This window comes from Macaca mulatta, chromosome 2 (genome assembly GCF_049350105.2).
Source record: "Macaca mulatta isolate MMU2019108-1 chromosome 2, T2T-MMU8v2.0, whole genome shotgun sequence".
Classification (NCBI taxonomy): Eukaryota; Metazoa; Chordata; class Mammalia; order Primates; family Cercopithecidae; genus Macaca; species Macaca mulatta.
In genome coordinates, this window is record NC_133407.1 from 79653788 (window position 1) to 79681185 (window position 27398).

General features: G+C 37.6%; 1 protein-coding gene across 8 annotated transcripts in view; it reads right to left on the reverse strand.

Annotated features, from left to right (window-relative positions):
* GOLIM4 (golgi integral membrane protein 4) overlaps positions 1 to 27398 on the reverse strand; it is an 85671-nt gene that overhangs the window by 25803 nt on the left and 32470 nt on the right. For 4 of the 8 annotated variants that reach the window (XM_001102693.5, XM_015131670.3, XM_077991635.1 and 1 more), the window contains exons 2-7: positions 7776 to 7850; positions 6436 to 6485; positions 4551 to 4604; positions 3100 to 3250; positions 1106 to 1188; positions 502 to 585 (exon numbers count right to left, since the gene is read on the reverse strand). In XM_001102693.5, coding sequence (XP_001102693.2) covers positions 502 to 585; positions 1106 to 1188; positions 3100 to 3250; positions 4551 to 4604; positions 6436 to 6485; positions 7776 to 7850 — 497 coding nt within the window. The remainder of the gene's footprint in view (positions 1 to 501; positions 586 to 1105; positions 1189 to 3099; positions 3251 to 4550; positions 4605 to 6435; positions 6486 to 7775; positions 7851 to 27398) is intronic. The other 4 variants (XM_077991634.1, XM_028843830.2, XM_015131672.3 and 1 more) reach the window with 1 other exon arrangement.

Here is a 27398-nt window from a genome sequence, read left to right on the forward strand (position 1 = left end):
TTCTCTGTTGACTCTTCTTCTTTTCTGTAATTTGACCAACAACACATAAGCCTCGTTCCAAAAGGAGGGTGTGCAGGCTAGAATGCTGGGAGCAAGGCAGACACAGAAGAAAAAGTCTGACAACAGTTTATTTCGGTAGCTAGCAGCATAAAATCCTACAGATACAACACCAAGAGTCAACACAGACCAGGTAGTTGCAAAAGACCATATATGTGAGATGATTTCTGTGATTTAAACAAGTATGAGACTACTGCATGTAGGGACTGGAGTGAAAAGAAATGATCATAAATGTACTGCACAACCAGTGCAAAAAATAATCAAAAGTTTATTTAATGTTTTATTAACTGAACTTTGAAAGCATGCATGGTTCTCAGGATTAGGATAGCTCTGTCCTAAGGAACTCACTGAAGATTGGCTTGTAAGAGACTACATGCATAAAGGAATTGAGAAATGTTAAGCAGACTTGTAAAAAGAACCCACAGAGGCTGCTACCCTTCTAACCTGTGCAGCAGCTAGTGCACTCTTGTGGTCTTCCAAAGTCACTACAAGTTGTTCATGCTCCGAGAGTAAATTCTTATGTTGTTGCTACACAAAAAAGAATTTTACATGTTGAGCTTTAACATTCTATGACAAATTCTTCTTTGGCTGATCGTGATATGGCTACCCAAACGTTACTTGCTTATTTATTTGTTGTTGTAGCAGCATGTGTTAAGTTTAAAAATCATTGTAGAGAGAACACCACACTTTATGTAGTATTCCAAAATCTAAAATGTGCTACCCAAATACCATAATCATTTGTTTATAATTAAATCAAAACCAAATAAACAAACCTCTCATTATTAGTAAACTTTTATAAATAAAAAGCTTATTAAAATGTAACTATTTAGCATGATAATAATTTCAGTATTAATGAGAACATTTAGATTTTCAGAACATCTTTTAGCTTACAATGCTGAAGTGGTAAAAATATTAGGTACACTCTAGTTAATGCAAAGCCCACAACAACAATGTGGATTTTAAAGCAGGCCAATTAGGGAATGACTTTTAAAGTCATTCTACCAAGTACAGCAGACAAACACTAAATACTGAAACGTTGGGCTTTTACCTTGACATCTTGAAGCTGTGTATGTATGTCTTGGTGTGCTTTCCTTAGTTGTCTATTCTCTTCTCTCAAATTGTATACAGTTTCTATTTTAGAAAAAGAAGGATCACACATAAAGTCTTGAAACTTCCAGGATTCTGTTTCTATTATTTTCATATCTAAAGCCACCTATAACTTATTTTAGAATTTACTTTGAACTCAGACAACATAATATTCAAAATCAACAAAAATTGTATTGGGATGTAGCATGTTTTTAGCTGGACATCTCAATCCATTCTGGTTCAGTACTTTAAATGCTTTTAAGTAACTTTTGCATTATAGACAAAAGATAAGGAATTTTCGTTACCTAGGAATTAAATATGAGATGTTTATGTTAATAAGCAAACCCTTAGGAATAAAATGTAATGGGTAGGTGTATTCAGATTTGAATCTCTTCACAAATTAAAAACAAACCTTCAGCATTTCAGTCAAATTTTTTAAAGTAATTTAAAATTTTAAAGATACATAAAAATAATCAGAAAGCATAGACCCTTAACCCTTTGTAGTACTGCCTCAAGACTAACTCCTGCATGTCTTTTTGTTGTAACTTACTTCTTTTGAAATGCTTATAGAGAAACGTTGCAAAAAACGTATAGAGTGGTCCTAAGGACCCAATACCCAGCTTCCCATCATGATGACATCTTATATAAATATAGTACATTACCAAAACCAGGAAACTGGGTCACTACAATGAACTAAACTACAAACATTATTTGGACTTGACCACTGTTTTTGCACGCAGCATACGCCTCTGAAAACCAATTATCTCACTTTAAACTCATTTAGCACCCTTTTTTTTTTTTTTTTTTTTTTTTTTTTGGACAGTCTCTCTCTGTCGCCCAGGTCAGAGTGCAGTGCAATGCCCCAGCAATGCATTTAATTTTAGTGCAATCTTGGCTCACTGAAAGAACCTCCATCTCCTGGGTTCAAGCGATTCTCCTGCCTTGGCCTCCCAAATAGCTGAGATTACAGGCATGCGCCACCATGCCCGGCTAATTTTTGTATTTTTAGTATAGACGGAGTTTTGTCATGTTGGCCAGGCTGGTCTTTAACTCCTGACCTCAAGTGATCTGCCCGCCTAAGTGCTAGGATTATAGGCGTGAGCCACCGTGCCCAGTAGAAAGTGGGGAAGATGACGTGTGTCTTGTGATTAATCTGGAGTTCACCTAAATATTTCATTGTAGAATGCACTGGTTTCTTTCTCCAGGACTCACATGCACTCAGAAAAGTGATATATTTTGTTCCATATTACTATGAAAATACCTGACACACATGTTGATGGGTAGCAAATTTATGAGCAACGATTCTAGATGCTTTATGTAAATTATTTCTCACACCAGTTCCACAAGGTTGATATTTTTATGATTATCCCAGTTTTACAGGTAAGACAATGAAGCCCACAGTTGTCACACAACCTAACCCATGGTCACACAGCTAGTAAAGAAGCCAAGATTCACCTGTGCAGTCTGACTGTAGAACTTGAGCTTTTTTCAGTTACTATTGGCAATCAACAGCAAGTCTCTGCTCCCTTGGAGATTTTTAGAAATATATGGAGCAAGTTTTGATTGTGGCAGTAACTGAGAAACATTATAGCATTTAGTGGGTAAGGATCAGAGATGCTAAATGCTAAACATTATAGCATTTAGTGGGTAAGGATCAGAGTCTCACAACTCAGTTAAGAGAAAAATTGTCTTACTCAACAGGGCCACGTGCCCCACTGAGATACAACAGAATAATCTACGATATAACAGAATACACTACATAGTCTATTCTGTTTCCCTAAACAAACCCAAATAGATGAAGACACATGTGAAATGTTACAAAGAAAAAGTGGCTGGTAAAGGACCACAAGATAAATGTCTATCAATCACCACTCAAAACAACAGTCTACAGTTGCACTGAAACATTAATATCAGTACTTATGTAGAGATAAACTAGCTAATTAGATTTCCAAATACCTTTTAGCTTAGAAAGTTCTTGTTCTTTTTCTTGCTGCAGCTGCAAGTATTTTTGCTTATGGTCATTAAATGTTCTACTGAAGTCTTCCCCTTGTTTGCGATGTTCCTCTTCCAAGTCACTGTGCTGTTTCTTTAGCTCCTCGTGTTGGCTCTGCAAAGATGAAAACTTGAGTAGAAATATACATTCTCTGAAGTATATGAGAGTTTATTTCTTGACAGCACAGTAAACAAAAACAAATGAAAGCAAGAAAGCATGAACAAATGAAGAAATAGGCTTCGTTTTTCTCAAGTTGCTTTAATTTGTGCAGCTTCCCTCCATTTACCCTGGATTTCAAATGAACAGTTGGGATCACAGCCAAAGATAATTTTCCTCTTAATTTTTAAGAAGTTAGCATGAGAGATGGAAAAGGGAAAAATGTGGGAAAATTCCCAGGGACACAAATTACTGTGGAAACAAGGTAAGGCTAATGGCAAAATTATCCCTCCTTGGGTATTATGGATTTCCTCTTTTGATCTGATGTTTTCCCAGCAATGCCTTTAATTTTTCTTTTTTGGTATTTCAGCCTTTCTGGTAACTCAGTTTAAAAGAGAGAGAGTAAATGAGACTTTTCCCTTTGGAAATAGTAATCAACTGTTTAGAGAATTGACTTTTATTTACCTTATTTCTGATTATAATCCTACAATGTAATCATGATCCAGATAAACGCTATAGTCTCCAAGTGCTTAATGTGAAAGCACGCTTTGCTTTAATTCATTTACTGCTCTCTTGATAATAAGAAAAGATTCCGGTTTCAATAAAAAGTGCATGCCCTACCGATATTAGAGGGAAAGACAAGAGCAAACAGAAAGCGAGGTGGAGGCCTGGTGGGGTGGAGATGCTGGCATGATCTGCATGCTGCGAAGGGCATAACTGCACGCTGCCTGTCTCTTCCAGCTTGACAGAAACAATGATTCTCTTCCTGACACACAATAATGAGTTTTACTCAAGGACCAAGGAAGGAGAATCTTTAAATAATAAATTATGTTCCCGTGGTAAGTAAAAGGACATTTATTAAATATTAGTAACAAGAAGGAAGCATTTTAATAGTTCTACAGCCTCCAGTCTGTGTAAGATAAAAGAAAATGTCTAAGGAAAACCACTGTGAGAAAGTAAATGAACATAAAACCCTAATGGATAGAGAGAAGAAGAAAATTAAAAATGAGGTAACCAAGAGCCTGATTTATAAGAAAATATGTAATAATTTTAAAATGTTCTATGTAATCGAGTGATAAATATGATGAACCATTACAACTATATATAATTTTTAGCCAAATATGATTTTAATATGCCACATTACGATACAAATCAACTTCTGGAAACTTTATCTTTAATCACTTTAAAGGCCAATAGTCAGTTCAAGTATTAGTTAATCCTTTCTTTTATTCATAAATAACAACTTTAGATTACTCACTTTCAACATCTGATGTTGGACATTCAGTGCACTGTATCTGCTATTGGAATCTTGCTGTAAATAAAAAAAAAGAAAGCACAAAGATAAATATGGCTCTCTTGTGTTAAACACAGCTTAAAGTACTTTAAAATATAACTTCATTTATTTCACTTGCCTACAGTAAAATGAATTCTACACTTGAACCAAGATGTCGCTGGAGCCATCGATTTAACAGAGAAATGAAGTTTTAACATTCCCCTTAGTTTGCTAGATTTTAGAATAAAAAAGCAGGATATGAAATCATAAAATGGTAGCTTGACAGAGCCCTTAGAGATGATTTCCTTCCACTTTCATATTCAGAAGAACTGGAGCCCAGACACACGAACTTGTCCTGCGACACAGAGTCACCGAGTCACTGCGCAGGGCTACTATATGTGCTGGGTGCTTGAGGTAAGAGGGAAGAAGAAATAAACCAATGAGGAGCGGGCCTCACAAGCTGAGCATGCCTTTAAGGGGGAAGAGAAAAGGCACTGTCTTACCCTGAACTTCAGCGGGTAAGAAATTCTACATACATGATTTTACCCCAGTGAGGCTCTATTTTACAGAGTGAGAAACTGAGTAAAGATTAGGAACCCGCCAAGAGCAAACATTTCATTAAGTAGCAGACCCAGGATTGAAACTTGAGCCTAAGTCTCTGGCTTAACTACATGTCCTGAGCTGCAGGTTCCAGGAGTATATCTTTGTGTTCCTGAGGGGCATCTTCACATATGGACCCGAGAGTCCCGGGTAGCCATAACCAGTCAGTATGCAAAAGACACCTGATTGTTGTCCCTCCCTATGCTATGTTGTTTATGTTTAGGTACCATATCCCTCACTTTACCCTGCCAGCACAAGTATACACTCATGCCATTTTTTCATATTTTTATAACTTCTAAAATGAACTGCATTTTTGCTACCTCACTTTACTGCTTTAATTTGTAAGGAAATTACAAGTGCACACAGTTTTGGTTAGTGCTTTTAAAAGCAAGTAAGAGTTGAAAGCTGATGGCCTCCTGGGCTACCAAAGGAAGTGACTCTTCACAGTTTTTTTATTTTGAGATAGGGTCTGGCCTGTTGCCCAGGCTGGAGTACAGTGGTGGGATCGTAGCTCATTGAAGTTTTAAACTCCTAAGCTCAAGTGATCGTCTGCCTCAGCTCTCAAGTAGCTGGGAATAGAGGCATGTGTACCATCACGTCCAACTAATATTTTGTACTTTGAAGTCTTGCTATTTTGCACAGGCTGGTCTCAAACTCCTGATCTCAGGCAATCCCCCTGCCTCAGCCTCCCAAAGTTTCGGGATTACAGAAGTGAGCCAACTCGCTTGGCTTCTTCTTAGTTTTAATACCCCAAAATATCAATGTTTTTCAATTAATGCTTATATACTTTTCTCAGAGTAAGAAAAAGACTAGCTTTTACCCAGTTAATTTGGACTTTAAAATATTTTTAAATGCCAATATCATTCATCCCTTCACCCATTCCACAAATGTTCTTAAATGCAAACTCTAGGCCAGGTCCTGTGTTGGATGCTACACATGTGAAGGCAAACTGAAATAAATCTTATATTTTATAAAAAAGAGAGACCGCAAACAAATAAATGAAATAATCTTCTTTTTATAGTTGAACATTAAGGTTATTCCCAGTTTATCCCTATTATCAATAATGTGATAAGTAAAGGTAAGTTTTAAAACAATTTTTAAAGTCTTCCTCTTAGAATGTTTTGGCAGCCAAAAAATACAAATAAATAAAAAGTATGTCAGTCCGATAACCCCAAGGATCAACAAAGTAAGTTTGCACCTATATTTCTCTCTCTTTCAAGTTTTATGAAAACAAATTAAGGAAAACAACAAAAAAAACCCCAAAACTTACCCTTCCTTTATTTAATGTTTCTTGTGCTTCTAACTTATAAACAAGAAAATCTAGAAAATACAAGATGGAAAAAAACAGTGATAATTCACTATACAGATTCTAAACATCTAAAGAAATAAAGGCAAATTTTACTCAGGCTTGCAAAAGTGTTTTAGGTTTAAAACAATCTACTTGGTGATTTACATACTTTATTTGGCTCTCACTGGTTTAGAAAGAATTGCAAAAAACATACATCTTCCTCTTTACCTTACAGCTGTAAATCTTGCATCCACAAAATCCAAATTATAGCCAATAGATTAAAAGTGCTTTTAAAATATCTCTGTGATAACTCTCCTTGAAATTTAGGAGGGAAAAAATGGAGCACATCTGAAGACAGAGGTGATTTATCGCTATCCACTAGATGGCACACTAAAATCATTCAGTTCCTGAAAACAGACATCGAGCCAGCCAAGCCATCTTTAATGCTTTGAAAACTTTATTATCCACTAGATGGCTCTATAAAATCACTCTGCATTTGAAGACAAGGAGAATCCAAACCTTATCAAAACATTTTAATGATGCTGAATTTCTATTCTTCACACAGGCTCAATCCAAGTAAAAGGTCCTAACCAATACTGCCCCTCCTCTGCTATCCTCTTCCTTCCCACCAAGGTAGGCAGACAGAATACTTCACTTAAATTTCAAGACGTATCATAAAACATGAATAAATAAATATCAGAATGCAGATAACTTCAAATCATCAGCTGTATAAGGCCTGTGTTTTATGGAAAAATTCCGATTAAAAACTGACAGCATTGCCTAGTGGCTGACCTAAATGTTAACTTTCAAACTGAATCAAGTGATGTGTCAATAAAAACTTTCACAAGGTAAAAAACAGGTGCATAACTTAAAATATAATGGACAATGGGATCAATTCATTACGGTATACATACATGCGTGTGTGTATAAAATTTGTCATATTCTGGACAATGCATGCTGTTAATTTCCCCCGCCCCCCGCCCCCTGGATATCTGTGGACAGAAGTTCCAGGTGTAAGTAATATACCTGTTTAATACTCAGATGAAAAATTATATGTTATTCCTGAAATAATAAGTATAACCAATATATGAGCTATCACATGGTGGCATAAACTGAATAGAATATTCTAAATCCAATCCTGTATAAGGATTATTGCACAATGCATAACATATTACTTGACATGTTTTTCTCTGTCCACCTATCTGACTTTGGGTTGATTTGAGAAATATCTTAGCCAAAAAAAAAAAAAAAATAGTAAACCAAGTACGATACGTCAAAGAAGAGTACTGGAAAAACAGAACACAAAGTATTTATTTACTTACCTTCTTTTGCTTTTTTATGTTCAAGTCTTTCCTTTTGCAAGGATTTCTCTAATCTTGATCTGTGTTCATAAACAACTGGAAAAAAAAGAGTTAAAGTTTTTGTCTTCAAAGAATTAGAAATTTAAAAGTAAAATTAACATCAATTTCTACAACAGGAAGAAAATGGTGTAGAGTCCTTACACAATTTAAATAAAACCATCTGTATTTTAAGTTCCCCTTTCCAGGTAAAGAACAGACATATTAATAGGCATAATTCTGGGCTGACTCCCATCCAGCCTGCCCTTTTCTAAAGCCAGTACTCTGAATGATGCTTCCTCCTTCTTTGCCTGCGCCCTTTCCTTCTAGGCCTCCTAAATGCAAGTGTCTTTTTGAGATTTTTTTTTCCTGTCTTCCTGGGCAACCCTGTTCAATCTCATGACTTTCAACCATCATCTGCACAGCAGTTACCCCTCCATCTATACTTCCACCTCTGGCTTCTGTCTCAGACCCTAGAAGGGTATTTTCTCCTAAATATTCCCTAAGGACTACAAAGTCAACATGATCTGCATCTGAATTAAGGCTGTCTGGATCCATAAGGAGACCTCAGCAGCATACCACTGGGATGAAACAGGAGCTGTATCTCCTTCCTCCTCCCATGTCAAGGAAAACAGACTAGAGAAGCACAGAAACAGAGAAGGGAGGGACCCTCCAAAGAATTTATAAAAGGGTCCACAAAAGAACCAGTCAGGTTCACCATCAGCCACAGCCAGAAGAACCCAGCGCAAACCGACGTTCAGTTCTGTAAGACGTTTCTGCCCTTTATCCTTCCTCCCCACCCAGTCTACTCTGAAGAATCCAGAGTTGCCTGGTGAGTAGGGATGAAGAGTAGACGTGTTCGGGAGAGAACTGGGGAGAAGAGGCCTACCACAACTCTCCTTCCCACTGCAGGCTCCACACCTACAGCAAGCAGGAGCTGGACAGGAGGGAGAAGCCTTACCTTTGAATGAACTGTCCTGGACTAGACCAGGCAGAACAATTAATGAACCAAGACTGTGTGTTTACGAATACAAGTTTTGAACTATTTTTTGCTTTTAATCTGAGAGAAGTTAGTGAAGCAAACAAGTTTGTCTAAGATTTCATCCAGGAACAGAAAACTCAGCTCCACAGAATGGTTTGAATAGTTACCGAAGGAGAGGAGAACGGAGTAAATTAAAATTCTGATCTACCCTTTGAATCCTGTTTGTTCAGCATTATGGTCAAATATGATCTCATTCTTGGCAAGCTAAGCCAAACGTGTTACTCCATTCTTTGGCCAGTTACAAGTTCCCCATGACTACATACAATGTAAGCATCAATCACTGGTTGACCATATACAATTCACAGAACAGCCCCAACACTACCGGCTGCTGCCAAAGTCATCAGGGTCCCAGAACACTCCCTTTCCCCATCCCTGCAACAACCCCTTGCTGCTTAAGGGATTGCCTCTCTTCTTGCCCTTTTTCCATTGCTATGGTGGCCAACAACCAACTACCACTGTCCTCCTTCCAGGCTGGCCATTATCTCCTGAGTTCTACACCTTCTCCCCATACTGTGTCTTTCCTTGTCATCCCATATAAAACTTCCATTCTCAGGACTCCATCTATTATCATCATAGGCCCTACCTCTATTCACACCTCTGCTGACATCTCCGGCTCTAACTCCTAGAATGCCTGTGACCACTCAAATTGGTATGGTGTGGTCCTCTGATGACATGCCTACCTCAATCTCAACTTTCCCCTCATCCATAGGCTGTCATTGCAATAATCCTTGCCTCATCCCCTTCCTCTACCAGATAATCCTTTTCCCCTGCATTATTATTATAAAGGAATTCAATATAACTCTGTATTTATGGCATCTCTACTATGTACCTGGACAGAAGTGTAAAACTGGGCTAAAAGTAGTTGTGTTCCAAAAAGTTTGGTTGCGAGTCCACTGCTAAGTAGTAGTATTTTTTCAAACATGTACATGTATGGAATATAAGCCCCTTGGACAATCATTAAAATCCTTTCAAAACTAAGAGGTTCCTTGGATTACAACTAATAGCCCTATGTTAAATTAAGTTTGGAATAAAAAAGGGAGAGCGTAAGATTAGCCCTATAGAACATCACGAAGCCAAGCCCTGGACTGCGCACTCACAGTCTTTGAGAATTTCCTTGAGGTGGGGGAGACATATAGAGAAAGAGCTAAATTACAATACTATCATGATAAAACAGAGGCAAGAATAGGATACTTAGGAACACGTAAGCTCCCCAGCTGGAAGGAAAAACACTCCCTTTACCGCCAATCCACTGGCCAAAGTTCTCACAGTCTGGGTAGAAAGTTATAAGGGCACAAATATGCCAGTTAAAATATTGCACTAATGGACATATTATAGACTGAATTTCAGCAATCATGCAAAGTTTTCAAAGAAAGGAACAGGTGAACTCTCCAAGATCCTAAAGCAGCAAGTCCCCAGTATAGGCGGAAATAATTCTAACCTAGCAACACCTGTAATAATAAAACCCAGCAGCATAGTCAAGAAAAACAGACAAGGCAGACTGTTCATTACCCACCCCAGTCACCTCAGACTAAATGTTAAACATTATTGTAGAAGGTTAAAGATAGAGGGGAAAAAAGCTGAATTTGCAAATTACAATCTGGTGGAATTGTTGTTTACTCAATAAAATGCAGCAGCAATCAAGGTAAACTCACTTTTACAAACTTAATATTGTGTGGTACCAGATAATCAGGTAATAATTATCTTTGGCTTAGGAAGGATAGAACTCATCAGCATGATTTCATCTTCAGTAAGAGAATGGAGGTTCTGCTAGATGAAACTAAGTAGAGAGGGAGTGTGGGGGATATGGGTGAAGAGTGCTGGGTGCAGGATGGTATTCCATTCTTTATTCTCTTACCTGGGATTCAGTTGGAAAGATAATGCCCCGACAGCTGGCCCAAAGTACCCATTTATCAAATTGAATCATACAACTGTCTTTGACAGTTCCACACTAAATGGAAATTTACACATTCAACATATTAACAGCAGTGTGTCTCAAGAGCCAGGAGATCCTAGGACACAGTTATAAACTTCCATAAATAACCTCAATAAATCCTATAAAATGTCCACAGAAAGGCAAGCGTGTTTATGAATTATTGTTAAAATTCAAAGGTCTTGGAAAAGCTGAGAAATATTCATGACTGCACAGCATGGCATCACTAATAGCAACTCTTAATGCAAGAAGAATGTATCTTTGCAAATACAGGAGAAAAAAGATGTGGCAAACAGGAATCAAGTTCATATATATATATATAGAAACTATGAGGTTAATTGTGCTATTAATACTATCTTACTCAGAACTGGACAAGCCATCATTATAACAGCAGCTTCTAATCCTGATGTAATATAACTTAAGAATTCAGAAATGGTTTGAAGGCTGGAGAATATAACCAAGGAGGAGGAGGGTGAAAGAATGGAGCAGCAGTGACGGATGGAGATGTGGAGAAGGGTTGTTCTTCACCAGGTTCAAGAAAAGAATAAAGGAAAACAAACTGAAAAAGCCTTAAACTATAGGCTGAAGAAACCACATCAGGTAAAGGGGAAGTCAGAGTGAAAAACTGACCCTTTGAACTGAAAAGTCTAGAAAGAAGAGGAGGAGAGGGAGAGGGGCAGGTGCTAATATAAGGGCTGAAGGCACAGCCTTGATGCCTGGGTTAAAATCCCAGCTTCATTTCTCATGGAGTGAGACGCTGAACTTCTGTGAACCTCAATTTCCTTGTATGGTGTGTGGGGATAATAATAGATGTATCTCTTTGGCTGAATGTCAGAGTTAAATGAGTTCATATATATCAAGTGCTTAGAACACTGCCTGGCACAGAGTAAACACTATTAAAATGCTTAAATAGCTTAAAAGTGCCAGAGAAAAAAAATCAGGTGATCTCCCCTGAGCCCTTCCAATCCTACAATTAAAGTCTAATAAAGTAATATGTGTGTATATGCATATACGTGCATATATACATACATACATACACTCTCACACACAGATGTATATACACACACATATATCTGACTTAAAAAGGCAATGACATTGGTCTCAGTTTTCTTTTACTTAAAAAAATTATTTAAAAAAAAGAAAAAGCAAATAATAATTCCATAGGTTATTTAAACCCTTAAGTGTTTAAAAATAAAAACTGAAAGACAGTAGAACAGACCAGACAGAATTTGTGTGCTTGTACCTCTTTTAGAAAACTTCACTATTAAGCACATACACACATGTATGCACTACCTTTATTTCTTTTACCATGCATTCTCCAGGCTTTTGAGCTGTGATTTATCTAGCTAGGTTTACTGTTTCACTTAGAATGAGGATAGCTAATCAATCCTTGTCACCTATCTCTATTTTTCTATTTATACTCTGAAGTCAAGGGCATCAGTCAAGATGAACTAATGCTGCTAAAATCTCTGCAACAAAAAGCTATATATTGAATATTCTCATAGCACCAAACAAGTTGAAGGTAAAATAAGTAAGAAAATAATGGTTCAATCTCAGCAGTCAAGATCTTTAATGCAGAATAACACTGCAACAGGAACAGGATTTGAATCAAAAGAACTCAGGAGAAAAAGATGAAAATCCATAATACTCATCTCATCTCCCAGTTACTTAAAAGGAGTTTAATATTTTCCATGCAGCCCGGAATGGAAAGAGGTTTTATTCCCCCCAAAACCACTCAGGAATTTAAAAACGTGCCAGCTTCCTACAGCAATTTTCCATTTTAACTCTGACTTTCATCTGAAAGTCACACGAGAAATCAGCTGTATACATTCACTTATGGGCAAAATGCATATCTATGCAATTTCAGGGCAAACTGTTCCAATTCAGAATCAGAAAGCAACATTCCAAAATTAGGCAGAAAACATTGCTAAGTGTTTTGACATCTTAAACTAAGAGAGGGCAATGTTTCTTTGGCAGAAGAAATAGCCTGTGAAATTTTGGTTTTGGTCCTGGCTATAACATAATGTTTTATTTTTGAAAAACAACAAACAACAGAGGCTTGGTATGAAAGTCACACAATTCAACTTGTGAAAACATTTAGATTTGCAAGTACCTCTATCTTCTTATATATAAAACAAAAATTAAAATGAACAAAGTATGCTTTTGATAACTGTGACTGAAGAATGTTTAAGCATAATAGTAAGAAAGATGATACGAAAAGGAGAATAAATTGAAATTAATATAGGTCTCAGACTTTAATACTCTTGAGGGTTTCTTTAGGGCTAACGTCATAGAAATTAGAGTCTTTATATAACAGTTTTTGCTTGTAATTCTAAATCATAGAAGCCAGCCACTTGCCCACCTCTTTCCTCCATAAAAGAATGAGTTGGTGGGTCAACACAAAGTCAACATCATACATTCTTCCAGTTACTTTTCCTTCCTTCTTCCGTAATTTTACCTTATAAGAAGTCTACGAAAGAATACTGGAGATCTCCTAGAAAACAACCCCATAAAAGAAAACAATAAAAAGAAAAAGGAAGTGGACCACTATTACCATTTTAAGGCTCACACAGGACTCTCCCTCCAGTGCCCAGGAGCAGGGAAGAGCATCGCTAGGGCACAGACTTTGGTTCCTCCTCTCGTTTCCTTCAAAAACGTCTCCTCAGAATTCTGCATCCATCTTCAAAATTTAACTACAACTTCTCACAGATGACTCCCAAACCATGAAGCCCAGATTTTACTTCTCACTCAATTCCAGTTTCATTCCTTCAATGAAATTGAATCTTTTGGGTCAGCTTCATCATTTATGGCTGAATTTAATTTTTAATTAACCCTTTCCTACACATTCAAGATCCAGGCCTGGGGGGCAAAACCTCCCAGTGGCTTCTCACCACATTGGGAGTGAAACCCCACAAGGCCCTCACACGGCCTTACCCCATCGTTCAACCTGCCCATCCCCAGCAGCCTCCCTGTTAGGCCTGAACATGTCAGGCACATTTTCCCCTCAGCCCCTCCTACTGCCTTTCCTTGAGCCTCACTGCTCTTTCTCCAGGTATCTGAACAACTAGCTTCCTTACTTCCTTCAGATCCTCACTAGAAAGATGCGTTCACGCTGAGAACATCCTGTCTAAAATTGGAACTAGCTTCCTGCCCTCAATAGTTCCAGTCTCCTTTCCTACGTTATTCTTCTCTTTAGTGCGGATCATCGTGGACTACTTGATTTTTACTTATTAATTCCCTGTCTATCACAAAAGAACAGAATGTCGATTGGGGGTGAGAATTTCTGAATTACTTTATTTCATTATTGTATCGCTGTGATATGCTTTGGCTGTGTCCCCACCCAAATCTCATCTTGAATTCTCACATGTTGTGGGAGGGACCCGGTGGGAGATAATTGAATCATGGGGCAGGTCTTTCCTGTACTGTTCTTGTGAGAGTGAATAAGTTTCAAGGGATCTGATGGTTTTAAAAAGGGGAGTTTCCCTGCTCAAGTGCTCTTCCTTTGTCTGCTGCCATGTGAGACGTACCTTTCACCTTCTGCCATGATCGTAAGGCCTCCCCAGCCATGTGAAACTGTAAGTCCAATAAACTGCTTTCTTTTGTAAATTGCCCAGTCTGGAGTATGTTTTTTTCAGCAGCGTGAAAACAAACTAACACAGTAAACTGGTACCAGTAGAGTGGGGTGCTGCTAAAAAGATACCCAAAAATGTAGAAATGACTTTGGAACTGGGTAACAAGCAGAGGTTGGAACAGTTTGGAGGTTCAGAAGAAGACAGAAAGATGTGGGACAGTTTGGAACTCCCTAGAGACTTGTTAATGGCTTTGAGCAAAATGCTCATAATGATATGGACAGTGAAATCCAGCCTGAGCTGGTCTCAAATGGAGATGAGAAACTTGTTGGGAACTGGAGCAAAGGTGGCTTTTGTTATGTCTTAGCAAAAAAGAGATTGACAGCATTTTGCTTCTGACCTAGAGGTTTGTGGAACTTTGAACGTGAGAAAGATGATTTAGGGTATCTGGTGGAAGAAATTTCTAAGTAGCAAAGCATTCAAGAGCTGACTTGGCTGCTGTTAAAGGCATTCAGTATTAACAAGGAAGCAGAGCATAAAAGTTCACAAAATTTGCAGCCTGACAATGTGACAGAAAATTCCATTTTCTGAGGAGAAATCCAAGCTGGCTGCAGAAATTGGCAAAATTTCTGAATGTTAGTCCCCAAGACAATTGGGAAAATGTCTCCAGGGCATGTCAGAGGTCTTCACAGCAGCCCCTCCTATCACAGGCCCAGAGGCCTAGGAGGAAAAAGTTGTTTCATGGGCCAGGCCCAGGGTCCCCGTGCTGTGTGCATCCTAGGGACTTGGTGCCCTGTGTCCCAGCTGCTCCAGCCATGGCTGAAAGGCACCAACATAGAGCTTGGGCTGTGGCTTCAGAGAGTGCAATTCCCAAGCCTTGGCAGCTTCCACAGGGTGCTGAGCCTGCGGGTGCACAGAAGTCAAGAAATGAGGTTTGAGAACCTCCACTGAGATTTCAGAAGATGTATGGAAATGCCTGGATGCCCAGACAGAAGTTTGCTAGGGCAGTGTGGAAGAGAAATGTGGAGTTGGCACTCCCACACAGAGTCCCTACTGGGGCACTGCCTAGTGGAGCTATGAGAAGAGGACCACTGTCCTCCAGACCCTAGAACGGTAGATCCACCAACAGCTTGTACCATGCACCTGGAAAAGCCACAGACACTTAACACGAGCCCATGAAAGTAGCCAGAAGGGAGGCTGTACCCTGCAAAGCCAAAGGGGCGGAGCTGCCCAAGACCATGTGAACCCACCTCTTGCCTCAGCATGATCTAGATGTGAGACATGGAATCAAAGGAGATAGTTTTGGAGCTTTAAGGTTTGACTGTCCTGTTGGATTTTGGACTTGGGTGGGACCCACAACCCTTTTGTTTTGGCCAATTTCTCCTATTTGGAATGACTGTATTTACTCAATGCTTGTACTCTCATTGTATCTAGGAAGTAATTAACTTGCTTTTGATTTTACAACTTCATAAACAGAAAGGACTTGCCTTGTCTCAGATAAGACTTTGGACTGTGGACTTTTAAGTCAATGCTGAAATGAGATAAGACTTTGGGGGACTGTTGGGAAGACATAATTCGTTTTGAAATGTGACGGCATGAGATGTAGAAGGGGTCAGGGGTGGAATGATATGGTTTGGTTGTGTCACCCACCCAAATCTCATCTTGAATTCCCGTATGTTGTGGGAGGGACCCAGTGGGAGGTAACTGAATCATGTGGCAGGTCTTTCCTGTGCTGTTCTCATGACAGTGAATAAGTCTAACAAGAGCTGATGGTTTTAAAAAGGGGAGTTTCCCTGCACAAGTTCTCCTGTCTGCTGCCATGTGAGATGTGCCTTTCACCTTCTACCATGATTGTGAGGCCTCCCCAGCCATGAGGAACTATAAGTCCAATAAACCTCTTTCTTTTGTAAATTGCCCAGTCTTGGGTATGTCTTTATCAGCAGCATGAAAATGAAATAATACACCCTGGTACACTGAATTGTAGGCATGTATTAGTCCATTCTTATACTGGTATACAGATTCTACCTGAGACTGGGTAACTTATGAACAAAAGAGGTTTAATTGACTCACAGTTCCACATGGCTAGGGAGGCCTCAGGAAATTTACAATCATGGTGCTTCCATGAAGAGGAAGCAAGGCACCTCTTACAAGGGGCAAGTGCCACTTTTAAACCATCGGATCTTGTAAGAACTCCCTCACTATTATGAGAACAGCACGGGGAAACCACCCCCATGATCCAATCACCTCCCACCAGGGCCCTCCCTCGACACATGGGGGTTACAATTCTAGATGAGATTTGGGTGGGGACACAGAGCCAAACCATATCAAGGTATTCAATAGATACTGCATGAATAAATTAACGAGTGAGTGAGTGAGTGATGAACAACTAAGTACCTTGAAGACTGGGACTAGCCACCTTTTTCCTTTTCATCTATATCCCAGCCCTTCACTACCACTTCAGTCTCAATTCCTCAGTTCCTAGTATCTAGTGATTTTTGACAGCACTTGTTCAATGATTGAATGCATTTGGAAGATATTTCATTCTTTTCCTCCTTTGCCTGCCATCTTTTATGCCCTAGCACTTTTTAAACTAAATTCCCAAATATGTAGGCTCATTAGCACCACATGTCCCAGAAAACAGACAGATAACAGAACAGAGATTAAATTTATCTGTTGATGTGTAGGCTCACACTATTATCATTAGTTAAATAATAGTACTGAAATACAGACACTTTCAGAATGCTGAGAGAAAAAAGAACAGTCAGATTAAGTATTTTTCTACTGCCTGGCTATTGCTGTATTTTTTTAACTGTACAATAAAGTTCCTGTAACAGTTCACAAAAGTGTCTACTTTTGAGTTTGCTAATGCATACAGTTAGTAAAGTAGTTTATATGGAAATTTTAACCATGACTTGAATTGGTGCTTAACTGCCTTTTCTTTTGTGGATAAAACTATATCCAGGCTTTTCCTCATGCCACTAATTGAGATTTGGCTTTTTCAAATAAGTATTGTATGAGCTGACTTAAGATACATTTCTTCATGCTGTTCTTTTTGGCATTCTTTCAAGTGCTAAGCTACTAATAATCATTCTCATTATCAGATGAAGTCTATTCACTTCTCATGAAAGGATTCTTCTCTTAGCTGCCCTGAGCTATTATGTTATATAACCCAGCAGTGGTCTAGGCACCTTGGGAAACACCAAAGTATAGGAGTTACTCTTATACAAAAGCTTATAATGAATAAATACAGGTTGTGAAAAGAGGCTAAGACAGGTAAAACATAAGACAATTAGAGATCACCAAAGGTTAGTCAGGCTAGGATGACATAATGAACTGCTGAGCCAGCAGATTTTCAAACAGAATCTCTTTGAAAGCTGAGCGGAATAATATCCTCCCTCTTCCATAAAAAGACTGCACTCTACAAAGCAAATATTATACTCTCAGAGACATGTATAAGTGTATATACATATATATTGGAAACGTAAGGACTCACAGTAATAGAAATAAAAGTTATTCTAAAATTAGATGTCTATAAATAGAACCTGAACAGTACTATTCCTCTTATCCAGCAGTCAGATTGCAGCTGGACAGCATCATAGTATTTCAGAAAATTATGCACAAGAGAAAAAGACATGGAGGGGAAGCGAGAGGAGGTTGTTTCTTGCTCCCAAATTTGATGCAAACGTGTAAGAATGCCCTTAAGATGGATAAAATATGCAAAAGCACACTGCTTTTAAAATGGAACTATGAATAGTTTTCAAAATCGATGTGCTTGAAACAAACCTAAAAGACATCTAATTTCCGTAAGTTGTCTGATTTTTTAATAGGAACTTGCCTTAATGGACACTGCAAGTAACGCTAGCAAAAAGGAAACAACCTAAAATCCAGTACTCAAGTATCAACCCCTAAACGTTTTACGTCATATTGCAGAGAATACCCTCAACTAGGTTGGAATGCGCCTAACTACCACTGTCTTCTCCTTCAAATCAATGTAGCAGCACACACAAGTTAATCCACCTTCATTCAAACTTCCAATTTCTACTTCAAAATTAAAATATGTGACATATCTTGGAAAAGATTTCATAAAAGTAAGGCTTGTAAAAAGATGCTATTTAATATCTCTTAGTCTTATTTAAGGTTACTACTGCATCCCAAATATTTCATTCAACAAATCAAACAAATATTAATTGGGCCCCTACTATATGCCAAACACTGTTCAGATATTTGGGGACATTCTGTAAGTAAAACAGCAAAAAAATAATTTGCCTTTGGAGGATTTTATTCTGACAGAGAGATCAAGATGATAAATAATAAATAGAATAAATAATATACTAGCAGGTAATTATTGCCACAAAACAAAAAAAGTAGAGTAAAAGAGATCGAAAGAGACTGGAGGTGTGGGGAGAACGGGCCAGGCTTCGTTTTAAAATAGAGTGATGAGGGTAGGCCTCCCTGAGAAGGATATTTCAGTGGGGACATGTGAGCCAAGACTTGAAAGACTGAAGGGGTCAGTCAGTACTACAGATATCTAGGGGGAGACTGCTCCAAGATAGAGGGAGTAGCCCATAGGAAAGCTGTACAGTGCAAGCACACTGGGATGTCCTAAGAGAAGCAGGCAGGCTAGACTGACTGAGGTAGGGTGAGCCTGGAAGGTCAAAGCATAAGGTAAGGGGAGGGGGCAGAGTGCAGTGGGTCTCATAGGGCCCACTGAGAACTTGGGGTTTTACTCTCAGAGAAATTGGGAACCATGAGAGAGGTTTTTTTTTTTCTTTTAGAGATGGGGTCTCACTATGTTGCCTAGGCTGGACTTGAATTCTGAGGCTTCAGCAATCCTCCTGCCTCAGCCTCCCAAGTAGCTGGGACTACAGGTGCATACCACCATGCCAGCTCCAGTGCAGAGATCTGAGTAGAAATGATGTTGACTTAGGTTTTGAAATATTGATCCCTCTAGTCAGACTGCATGGGTACAAGATGCAAGCAGGGAAACTAGTTCTGCAATAATTGAGGCATGAGGGTAATGGAAGAAGAGGACCAGTGTACATGCTGTGGAGGTCATATAATATTCAGATTCCACATTTATACTGAAGATCAAACTACTGCATGTTATCAGCTGCGATGGGGAAGGCCAATGACGTAATAGTTTTGTGAGGAAGATCAGAAGTAAGATCTGATTATAGAGTGATGTGCTCAGCCTGGAAGAGTCAAGTTAGACTCCCAGAGGTTACATGTGGATGGCTATTGACAGATGACAATGGAGGAAGGATAGAAAAAAATCCAGACAGTGGAGAGGGAATGTGCGGGAACACTGAAACAAAATCAAAAATAATCCATGGTATTCTTCAAACTTTCCTAAAATAAGAATGTGGAGTGCTTGTTACTAGCACAGATTCCCAGGACCCAACTCAAATCTACCGAATCCGAATTTACTGGCAATCTGAAAGTTTAGTAAGAGTGCCTCACGCACTCCCCATGGGCTTTTATGGGGGAGTTTTGTCAATACTATGTTTAGCATAGGATTGATGGAAAGGTGGATAATCACAGCAGGGAAGAATGAATGAGACAGGGCTAAAAAGAACTTAATCACATCTGCATGATTGTAAAATTAACTTTGTATGTGTAGAAGATAGCATCTCAGAGAGAGTAGAGGTTAATGGACTCATTAGCAGGTCATCACAGCAACCTAAAAAACAGCATGATAGAGGTTAAACTTACATATTGTTTGAATATAAGATGATCTTCAGTTTTGCCAATAAAGCAAGCATATTAAAGAGTTGATTTTTTTTTTTGCCAAATATATAAGATTTTAGAGAAGAAAAAAAAAAAAAGGGGGGGGGGCAAAGAATAGGAACAGCCACTTATATATATCCTACTGGCCATGAAATATATGAAAAAGTGCTCAACTAAATTAGTTATCAGGGAAATGCAAATTATAATCATAGTGCAATATACTATTCTCCCATCAAAACAGCTAATAGAGAAAAAGACACAAAATACCAATAGTTGGCAAGAATGTGGAGGAAGGAACTCTTCTACTTTGCTAATGGATGTGAAAAAGGTACAGCCATTTTAGAAAAGTGTTTGATAGTGTTAACTAAAGCTGACGAAGGCATATCTTAAGACCTATAAATCCCACTCCTAGGTATGTACCCAACCCAGTACTTGACATTTATTCACCAAAAGTCATACAGGAGAGTTTTAATTGCAGCATTACTCATAACAGCCCCAAACTGAAATCACCACAAATATTTATCATAGTAGAATGGATAAGTTGTGGTTGTTCAAAATGTAAAATATCATTCATCAATGTGAACAAACTAAATAATTCATAGATGAATTTCACAAACATAATATTGAGGAAAGGAGCCAGACAGCAAAGTGGTACTTACTGAATGATTACATTTATAGAAAGTTCAAAAACAAGCACAAGCGAAACTAATCTCTGATGATAGAAGACAAGATACTATTTACACTGTACATGTGGGGGCAGCGGTCAGGCAATAACTGGAAGAGAGTAAGGGAGCATTTTTGAGTGTCAGTGATGCTCTGATTCTCATGCTGGTGGTGTTCTGATTCTTGGTCTAAGAGCTCGCTACACTGTTTGCTTTGTGAAAATTCATTGAGCTGTTTACTTATGATTCGTGTACTTCTGTGAATGTATAATTGAATAACATTTACCAAAAGTTACAGACTGTATGAAAGAGCCACCTGTTTATATCATGTCATGCATTTGTTATTTTTAGTGATATAAATAAAATAAATAGTGAAATATACAAGAAATTTAGATATGTCACTTTTTTCTATATCCATATCTCCCAAAAACACTTTCGTCCAAACTCTGCACATGCATGGCTGACATCTGTGTCTGTGTCAACTCAAGTTAGGTTTTTAGCCTCTGACAGTTTTCTGAAGCATATCCATCTTCACCAGAGGTAAAGCATTAGTGGAATCTCTGTCTGGTGCCATCACTGGAAATTTTGTCCTAAGCCTGAGATAGGATTTGGTAAAAATCAGGATGGTTGCCATTTCCATTTGTAATGTAGGAACACGTTCATGCTTTCTATATCCCTAATTTGAGTGTATCAGGGCTTTTTTTTTTTTTTCTTAGTGGAAAGGTTTGTTTATAAAGATACTCTGTATTTACAACTGTGAGGACACATTCCTAAGAATAAATTCCCACACTATTTTCAAAGCTGCCATACCCTTTTTAAAAGATTTTGTCAGATGTCCTCCATAATACCTAACCGCATTAAACAGGGTCATGTGGGGCTAATGTGTCCTCCTCACAAATGCTCTATTTAAAATAAAGCCTTGCAGAAAGCACTCAGTAATAGCAGAGGCTTTGCACTGACTCCACCTCAAGACTCCCTCTTCTCTGAGGAGTAATTTTGCAGGAAAAGGGTGACCTCACCTCATACTCAAGCACACATGGTAATCATTGACAGAGGGTGAGGAATGCACTGAAGCAAACTATATTTAGGAAACAGAATAAAAATGCCTGAGTGACTGATTCAAAGTGTACTATGGAAGTAGCTCTAAGGATGGTGCCGATATTTCTGGCTTAGCTACTGTGTGAAATGTGGATCCAGATCCAAGGCGGAGGGAGTGAATCCACTGTGCCTTCCATTTTAGACATATCTAATGTTTGACAGAGTTATCAAGATCGAAACAGAACCATTTAATCTAAGAAACAGGTTGCTGGTAGCTACATGTCACAGCTGGAAGGCCTGCTTTCACCACCACCTGCATGTCTAAGGCCTAACACAAGTTCTCCTCCGAAATAAACCCCTGCCCACCTACCACTGCCACCTCTAACTCTTCCTAGAATTTTATTTCCCACCACCACCAAACTACTTAACTTCTTACATTTGCCACCGAGGAAACTGAAAAAGATTTACTCCTAAAAGACCATGAAGACAAAGTCAACACCGGGGATAAGGTCAACACTAGACATCTAAACTCTGCTTCCCCAGTTTGATTAGAATTCTTAGTGATAGCCTACATTTTCTTTTCACTTTCAGATACTTCAAGCTCTCCTTTGGGATGAAAGTGAAAGTATACTTTTTTAAGATTTTTTTTTTTTTTAAATAGCACTTTTAGGTTTACAGTAAAATTGAAAGAAAGGTACAGAGATTTGCCCATATACTTCCTTTCTTCATACTGGCTACAGAAAATGAATATTTTCCTGGTGATTTGCTATGAAGAATACATGTGACTCTGAATAGGGTATCTTCCCCACTAAGATAGTGGGCACTGCCTGATTTGGGAGAAAAGGGAACATTTTAATCACTATCACTGCATAGCATGTAAAAGCCTTCAAGAGTAGAAGGCTGAGATCACTGGGTAAGACCCTCAAAGGTCAAATATAAGACTTATCCTTTCTTTATCCTTTAAGAAAGTGCAGGGGAGTGGGGGAGGGGGTAAAAGAGCATCAGGAAGCATAGCTAATGGATGATGGACTTAATGCCCAGGTGATGAGTTGATCTGTACAGCAAACCACCATGGCACACGTTTACCTAGGTAACAAACCTACACATCCTGCACATGTACCCCCGAACCTAAAAGTTGAAGGAAAAAAAAAGGGGCACAGTATTTATGGAAGTGTGGGTTTTAGGGGGCGAGCAGGAGACTTCTGAGGATGATGTGACATAAAGAGGATTTGGAGGATTTTGTGAAAGTTTATTCTGGCGAAAAGGCCTTGAGATACTTCCATTATACTGCCCTGCATCATGTAAATAATATCACCCTAGATTGTAAAGGTGAGATTGGCATCTGCCTTCACCATGGTCCTGGGAGGCTTCCCCAGGCAGTGTGGATGTCCCTGGATGTCCCAGCTCGCCCTCCTGAATCGCTGGGACTACAGGCAAAAGCCATGCCTGGCTTCATGGGAAATTTTTAAAGCACAGTAAAATCAATAAACAGTCCAGATCTGTGGAAAGGTGCATGACCGGATGCTAAAGAAAAGAAAGAAAAAGAAATCTTTGATGAGACATGTAAGTATTCTAATTAGACTTTCAGATTTTCCTTTTCAACCCCATTTCATAGAATTTAGATTAAAGCTATTGAATACAACTTAAATAGGACTGACATGGTTTAGCCCAGAAGGAAAAAAAAAAAAGGAGAGAAAAAAAGACAAAGAGAAACAGATGGTGCCAAGAGATAATTTAATGAGGATTTTCAAGTAGTTTGGGGAAAATAACATAGGCCCAAGAATCCTGACCTCCTGGCTGCCTGACACTAATCAATTCAGTGTTCACAACTAAGAAACTTCACCATCTTTTTCCTCAGTAATAAAATGAAGCTGTTGTAGAGTTAAGTCGCCAATGTCCTCCTGATGTTAAAATTCTATGATTTTAAATATTCATGTTTATAGTAAAGGAGAAGAGTAGTGGCATCAGCTATACATAATTCATTTTAAATTGGTTTTGAATACTCTCAGCGACTTAAGTTTAAGTAAAAGAGGAAAGATTCAGTTTAGCACAATGCTAAGAAAGGCTCCGATTTTTCAGGAAAAGCCTTTTGGCAGAAGACTATTTTTTATTTATCTGTCACCTATGATTTTCAATAACTTGAAAAATACTATACATAAACTAAGACCCTGCCCCATGCTTAAGGTGTCCTACAGTGAGGCTCTCTTTTTCTGTATGTATGACTGTGTAAAATGCGAACACATTATCCTTTTCTGACACTGAATAAATAATAAGACAGTAAATGCATACAACTGCCACTCTAATTGCAAATGGGCCTAATGAGATGCTTGCTTGGTTTTCCTTGTCTTGTGTATGACTTTACATTCATTTTTCCCATAGTAACTCTTCCACATACTGGGAAATAAACAAGCATATTTGGTGGACAACCTAGGCACAGCGGTGGGAGAATCCAATCTTTAGGTCCCTCCGTGGACTAAGCAGAGCTCTGCATGTCTGCTTGCATGTTTCTGTAAACAACATGCCATAGAAAAACCACTCAGAGGCTAGAGGTTCTGAGATTTGGTTTAATTTTTAACCTGAAAAGTATTTCATACCTAATATTTCATCATTAGTAAAATAAAAGAGCTTATCAACTGCTTTCTAAAGCCTCTTTCTGCTCTAACATCCTCTGATTCTCTGATCTGGTTTAGAAGACAAGGATACAGAATCGGAATTGTGAATGACCTGAATAAATGTTTAAGATCTTAGAACATAATAGTGATGTTCAGAAAGAGCACTGACCTGACTAGACAGAAGGACTCAGCAGGGATACAAAAGAAGACAAGAAGAGAAGGGGTAACATCTTTTTAGCTGAAGACTTACGGCCCTCGATTAGGGCCGAAGGGCTTAAGATCTTTTTTTTTTTTCTGCAAAGTATTTGAAAATGATTAAAATTATTTTGACAGCTGCAAGTAATTGGGAAGTAGGTGAAAACAGGAAGTTCAGGCACAGAATAACCTCACTACTTCCAGATTCCACCAATATTTCAGTATTCATAGTACTTTGAACATGAGTAGCTGTTTACTATTATATTATGTATTCATTTTCAAGCAATAGAGAATAAAACTATAACTATCCTTTTCAAGTAAGACCCATTAGTATAGTAGACATTTTACCTTTATTTGCTGTTATTTTTTCATTGACAAAACGTAAATCAGAATTTCTCAGGGAGAATAGTTATACCACTAAAGATCTTGGTTCTATCTTTTGTCACCTTGCAGAAAAACCTATCACTATGAGGTAAAATATACTTGTAGATGAATGTTCATATATTCAGAAAAAAAGTGTTCTTTAATACCTACTTTAGTATCAATCATAACAAACTATGCTTTTATAGTCCTTTACAGCTTATACACAAATAACTTATACATCCAATTCACATGTACTTTGTGGGTGAACAAGTGAGGTGCTGATTAAAAATTACTAGTATCTATTCATTAGAAGATCTAGTGACCTTTTTGTAGTCCTAGTTTACCTTACATGTACAGTGCTTAAAATGCATTAACTTACAAAACATTAAACTTTTTTGGTGATTTAGTATGGTCTTCTTTCAAGGTTCTGAATTTCTGAAGAGTAACTTCATAAGAAAAATAAATCACTTAACATAGTAGTTTTTGTGAGTGTCACTTAAGACACTATGAGAAACACACTATTATCTTGAAATTTACTTTCAAATCCTTTATACAACATAACATCCCACCCTCCATAAAGCTGCATAAATATAAGTAACTAAGATAATTAAGACAATTTTTAGTCAGTATTCATGCTTAGTTCTTTCACTTCTGCTTTAGAATCTTGAAAACACACTGGATAAATTTTTTTGTTTAAAAATTTAAAGTGCCCACTATTAAATGCCACTCTTAATGAGCATAATTTTGTGACTACTTTATTAGTTATTCAATGATGGAATAAAAACTACCATACTTACAATTAGTCCATCTCTTCAATACCACAAATTTATGAATGAAGAATTCTAGCCCTTGACTCAAAGCAATACACTTAGGAATACACATTAAGCAGTTATCTAAATGGATACATAATTAGCAGTATATGCAGGGAAACAAAAAATAGAGAGGTTATTAGCTTTTCCTCAGAGGCCACCAAACACACACACACACACACACACCCCACAATACAAAAAGAGCAAAAAACAACAAAATCTCTTCTGATCTAAAAGTAGTTGCCTTTAATTAAAAAAAAAAAAAAAAAAAACTATATTTTTCTAAAAAAAAAATTTCATGAGATAGAATGGAGTATTTTATTCTATGTATTTTGTTTTTCATTGTTTATTTAAAAATCAACGTTTCTCCAAACTGAAACATACTAAATGTTAGAGTTAATAAAAGTAATTATAGAGAATACAAATGAATGAATGAACGAATGTAGTTGCCAAAGTTCTGACAGAACTCAGCAAATCATACCCATGTTAAACGCATCAGAGAATACAACATAGCCATTTAAAAAACAAAAACAAGGCCAGGATTCATTAAAAATTCCCATAAGGCAGAAAGAACAACAACCCTATATTACTGATATGAAAATATACAAGATATTTATTGTGTGGGGCAGAAAGTATTTCCATCATCTTTTCTTTCACAGTTTTTTTTTTTAAATGAATCTGAACAGAAACAAAATATAAACAGAGTATATTAATATTTTCCGGGCTGGTGTTTCACTAGGAATACACAAAATAATTTTACACATTTTTAACTTCAGAACTGAAAAATTAAAAAAATGCTAGGAGCTTAACTTCTCATTCTAAATTTAAATTAATGGATACACTATCACTATATATTTGGTAAAAATATATATGTGATACTACTGCACTACAGAATTAAAATAACTTTCACAATATTTAAACAAAACATAGATTAGTAAGTAATCTATGTAAGATAAAACAAATATTGAAAATTCATGGATGCATTTTTCTGTTAGGCTTGCATTCCTTACTGTGATAAAAATAACTGAAAGCAAACCAACACAAAAATCATTGTGACTAACACTGCTCATTCAACACTTTGTGTAAGAAAATAAAAATTTTTTTAAATCTCTTAAAATGTGGCTTCTGAATAGTCACATTTTTTAAAGCAATTTTTTTCTGAATTTAAAAAAACAGGTATGCAACTTACTATTTATATGTCAACTTAATGCAGGATAAAAATATGTTTAAAAACAACCTGTTCTTTTTTTCTGCATGTCCACTAAGATACCGCAATGTTAACTTAAGGATAGTTTTTTTTTTTTAATACTAAAAAGGGAAGTTTCATATCTGTTCATCTATTTTTTTCTTATTTCTCTAAAATTTAAAATGGAAATAAGTACATAAAAAGCAAAACAAAACAACTTAGATTTTAAAAAAGAGTTGCATATCCATTTGCCATTGATTCTATAAATAAAGAACACTAAAATTTTATAGAGATTTCTTTGTTTACCAAAATTATGAATGCCTTATTTTACCTCCTAAAAATTTTCTGCATTTTAAACTTTTTTTTTTTTTTTTTTTTTTGAGACGGAATTTCACTCTTGTTGCCCAGGCTGAAGCTCAATGGCGCGATCTCAGCTCACCACAACCTCCACCTCCCAGGTTCAAGTGATTCTCCT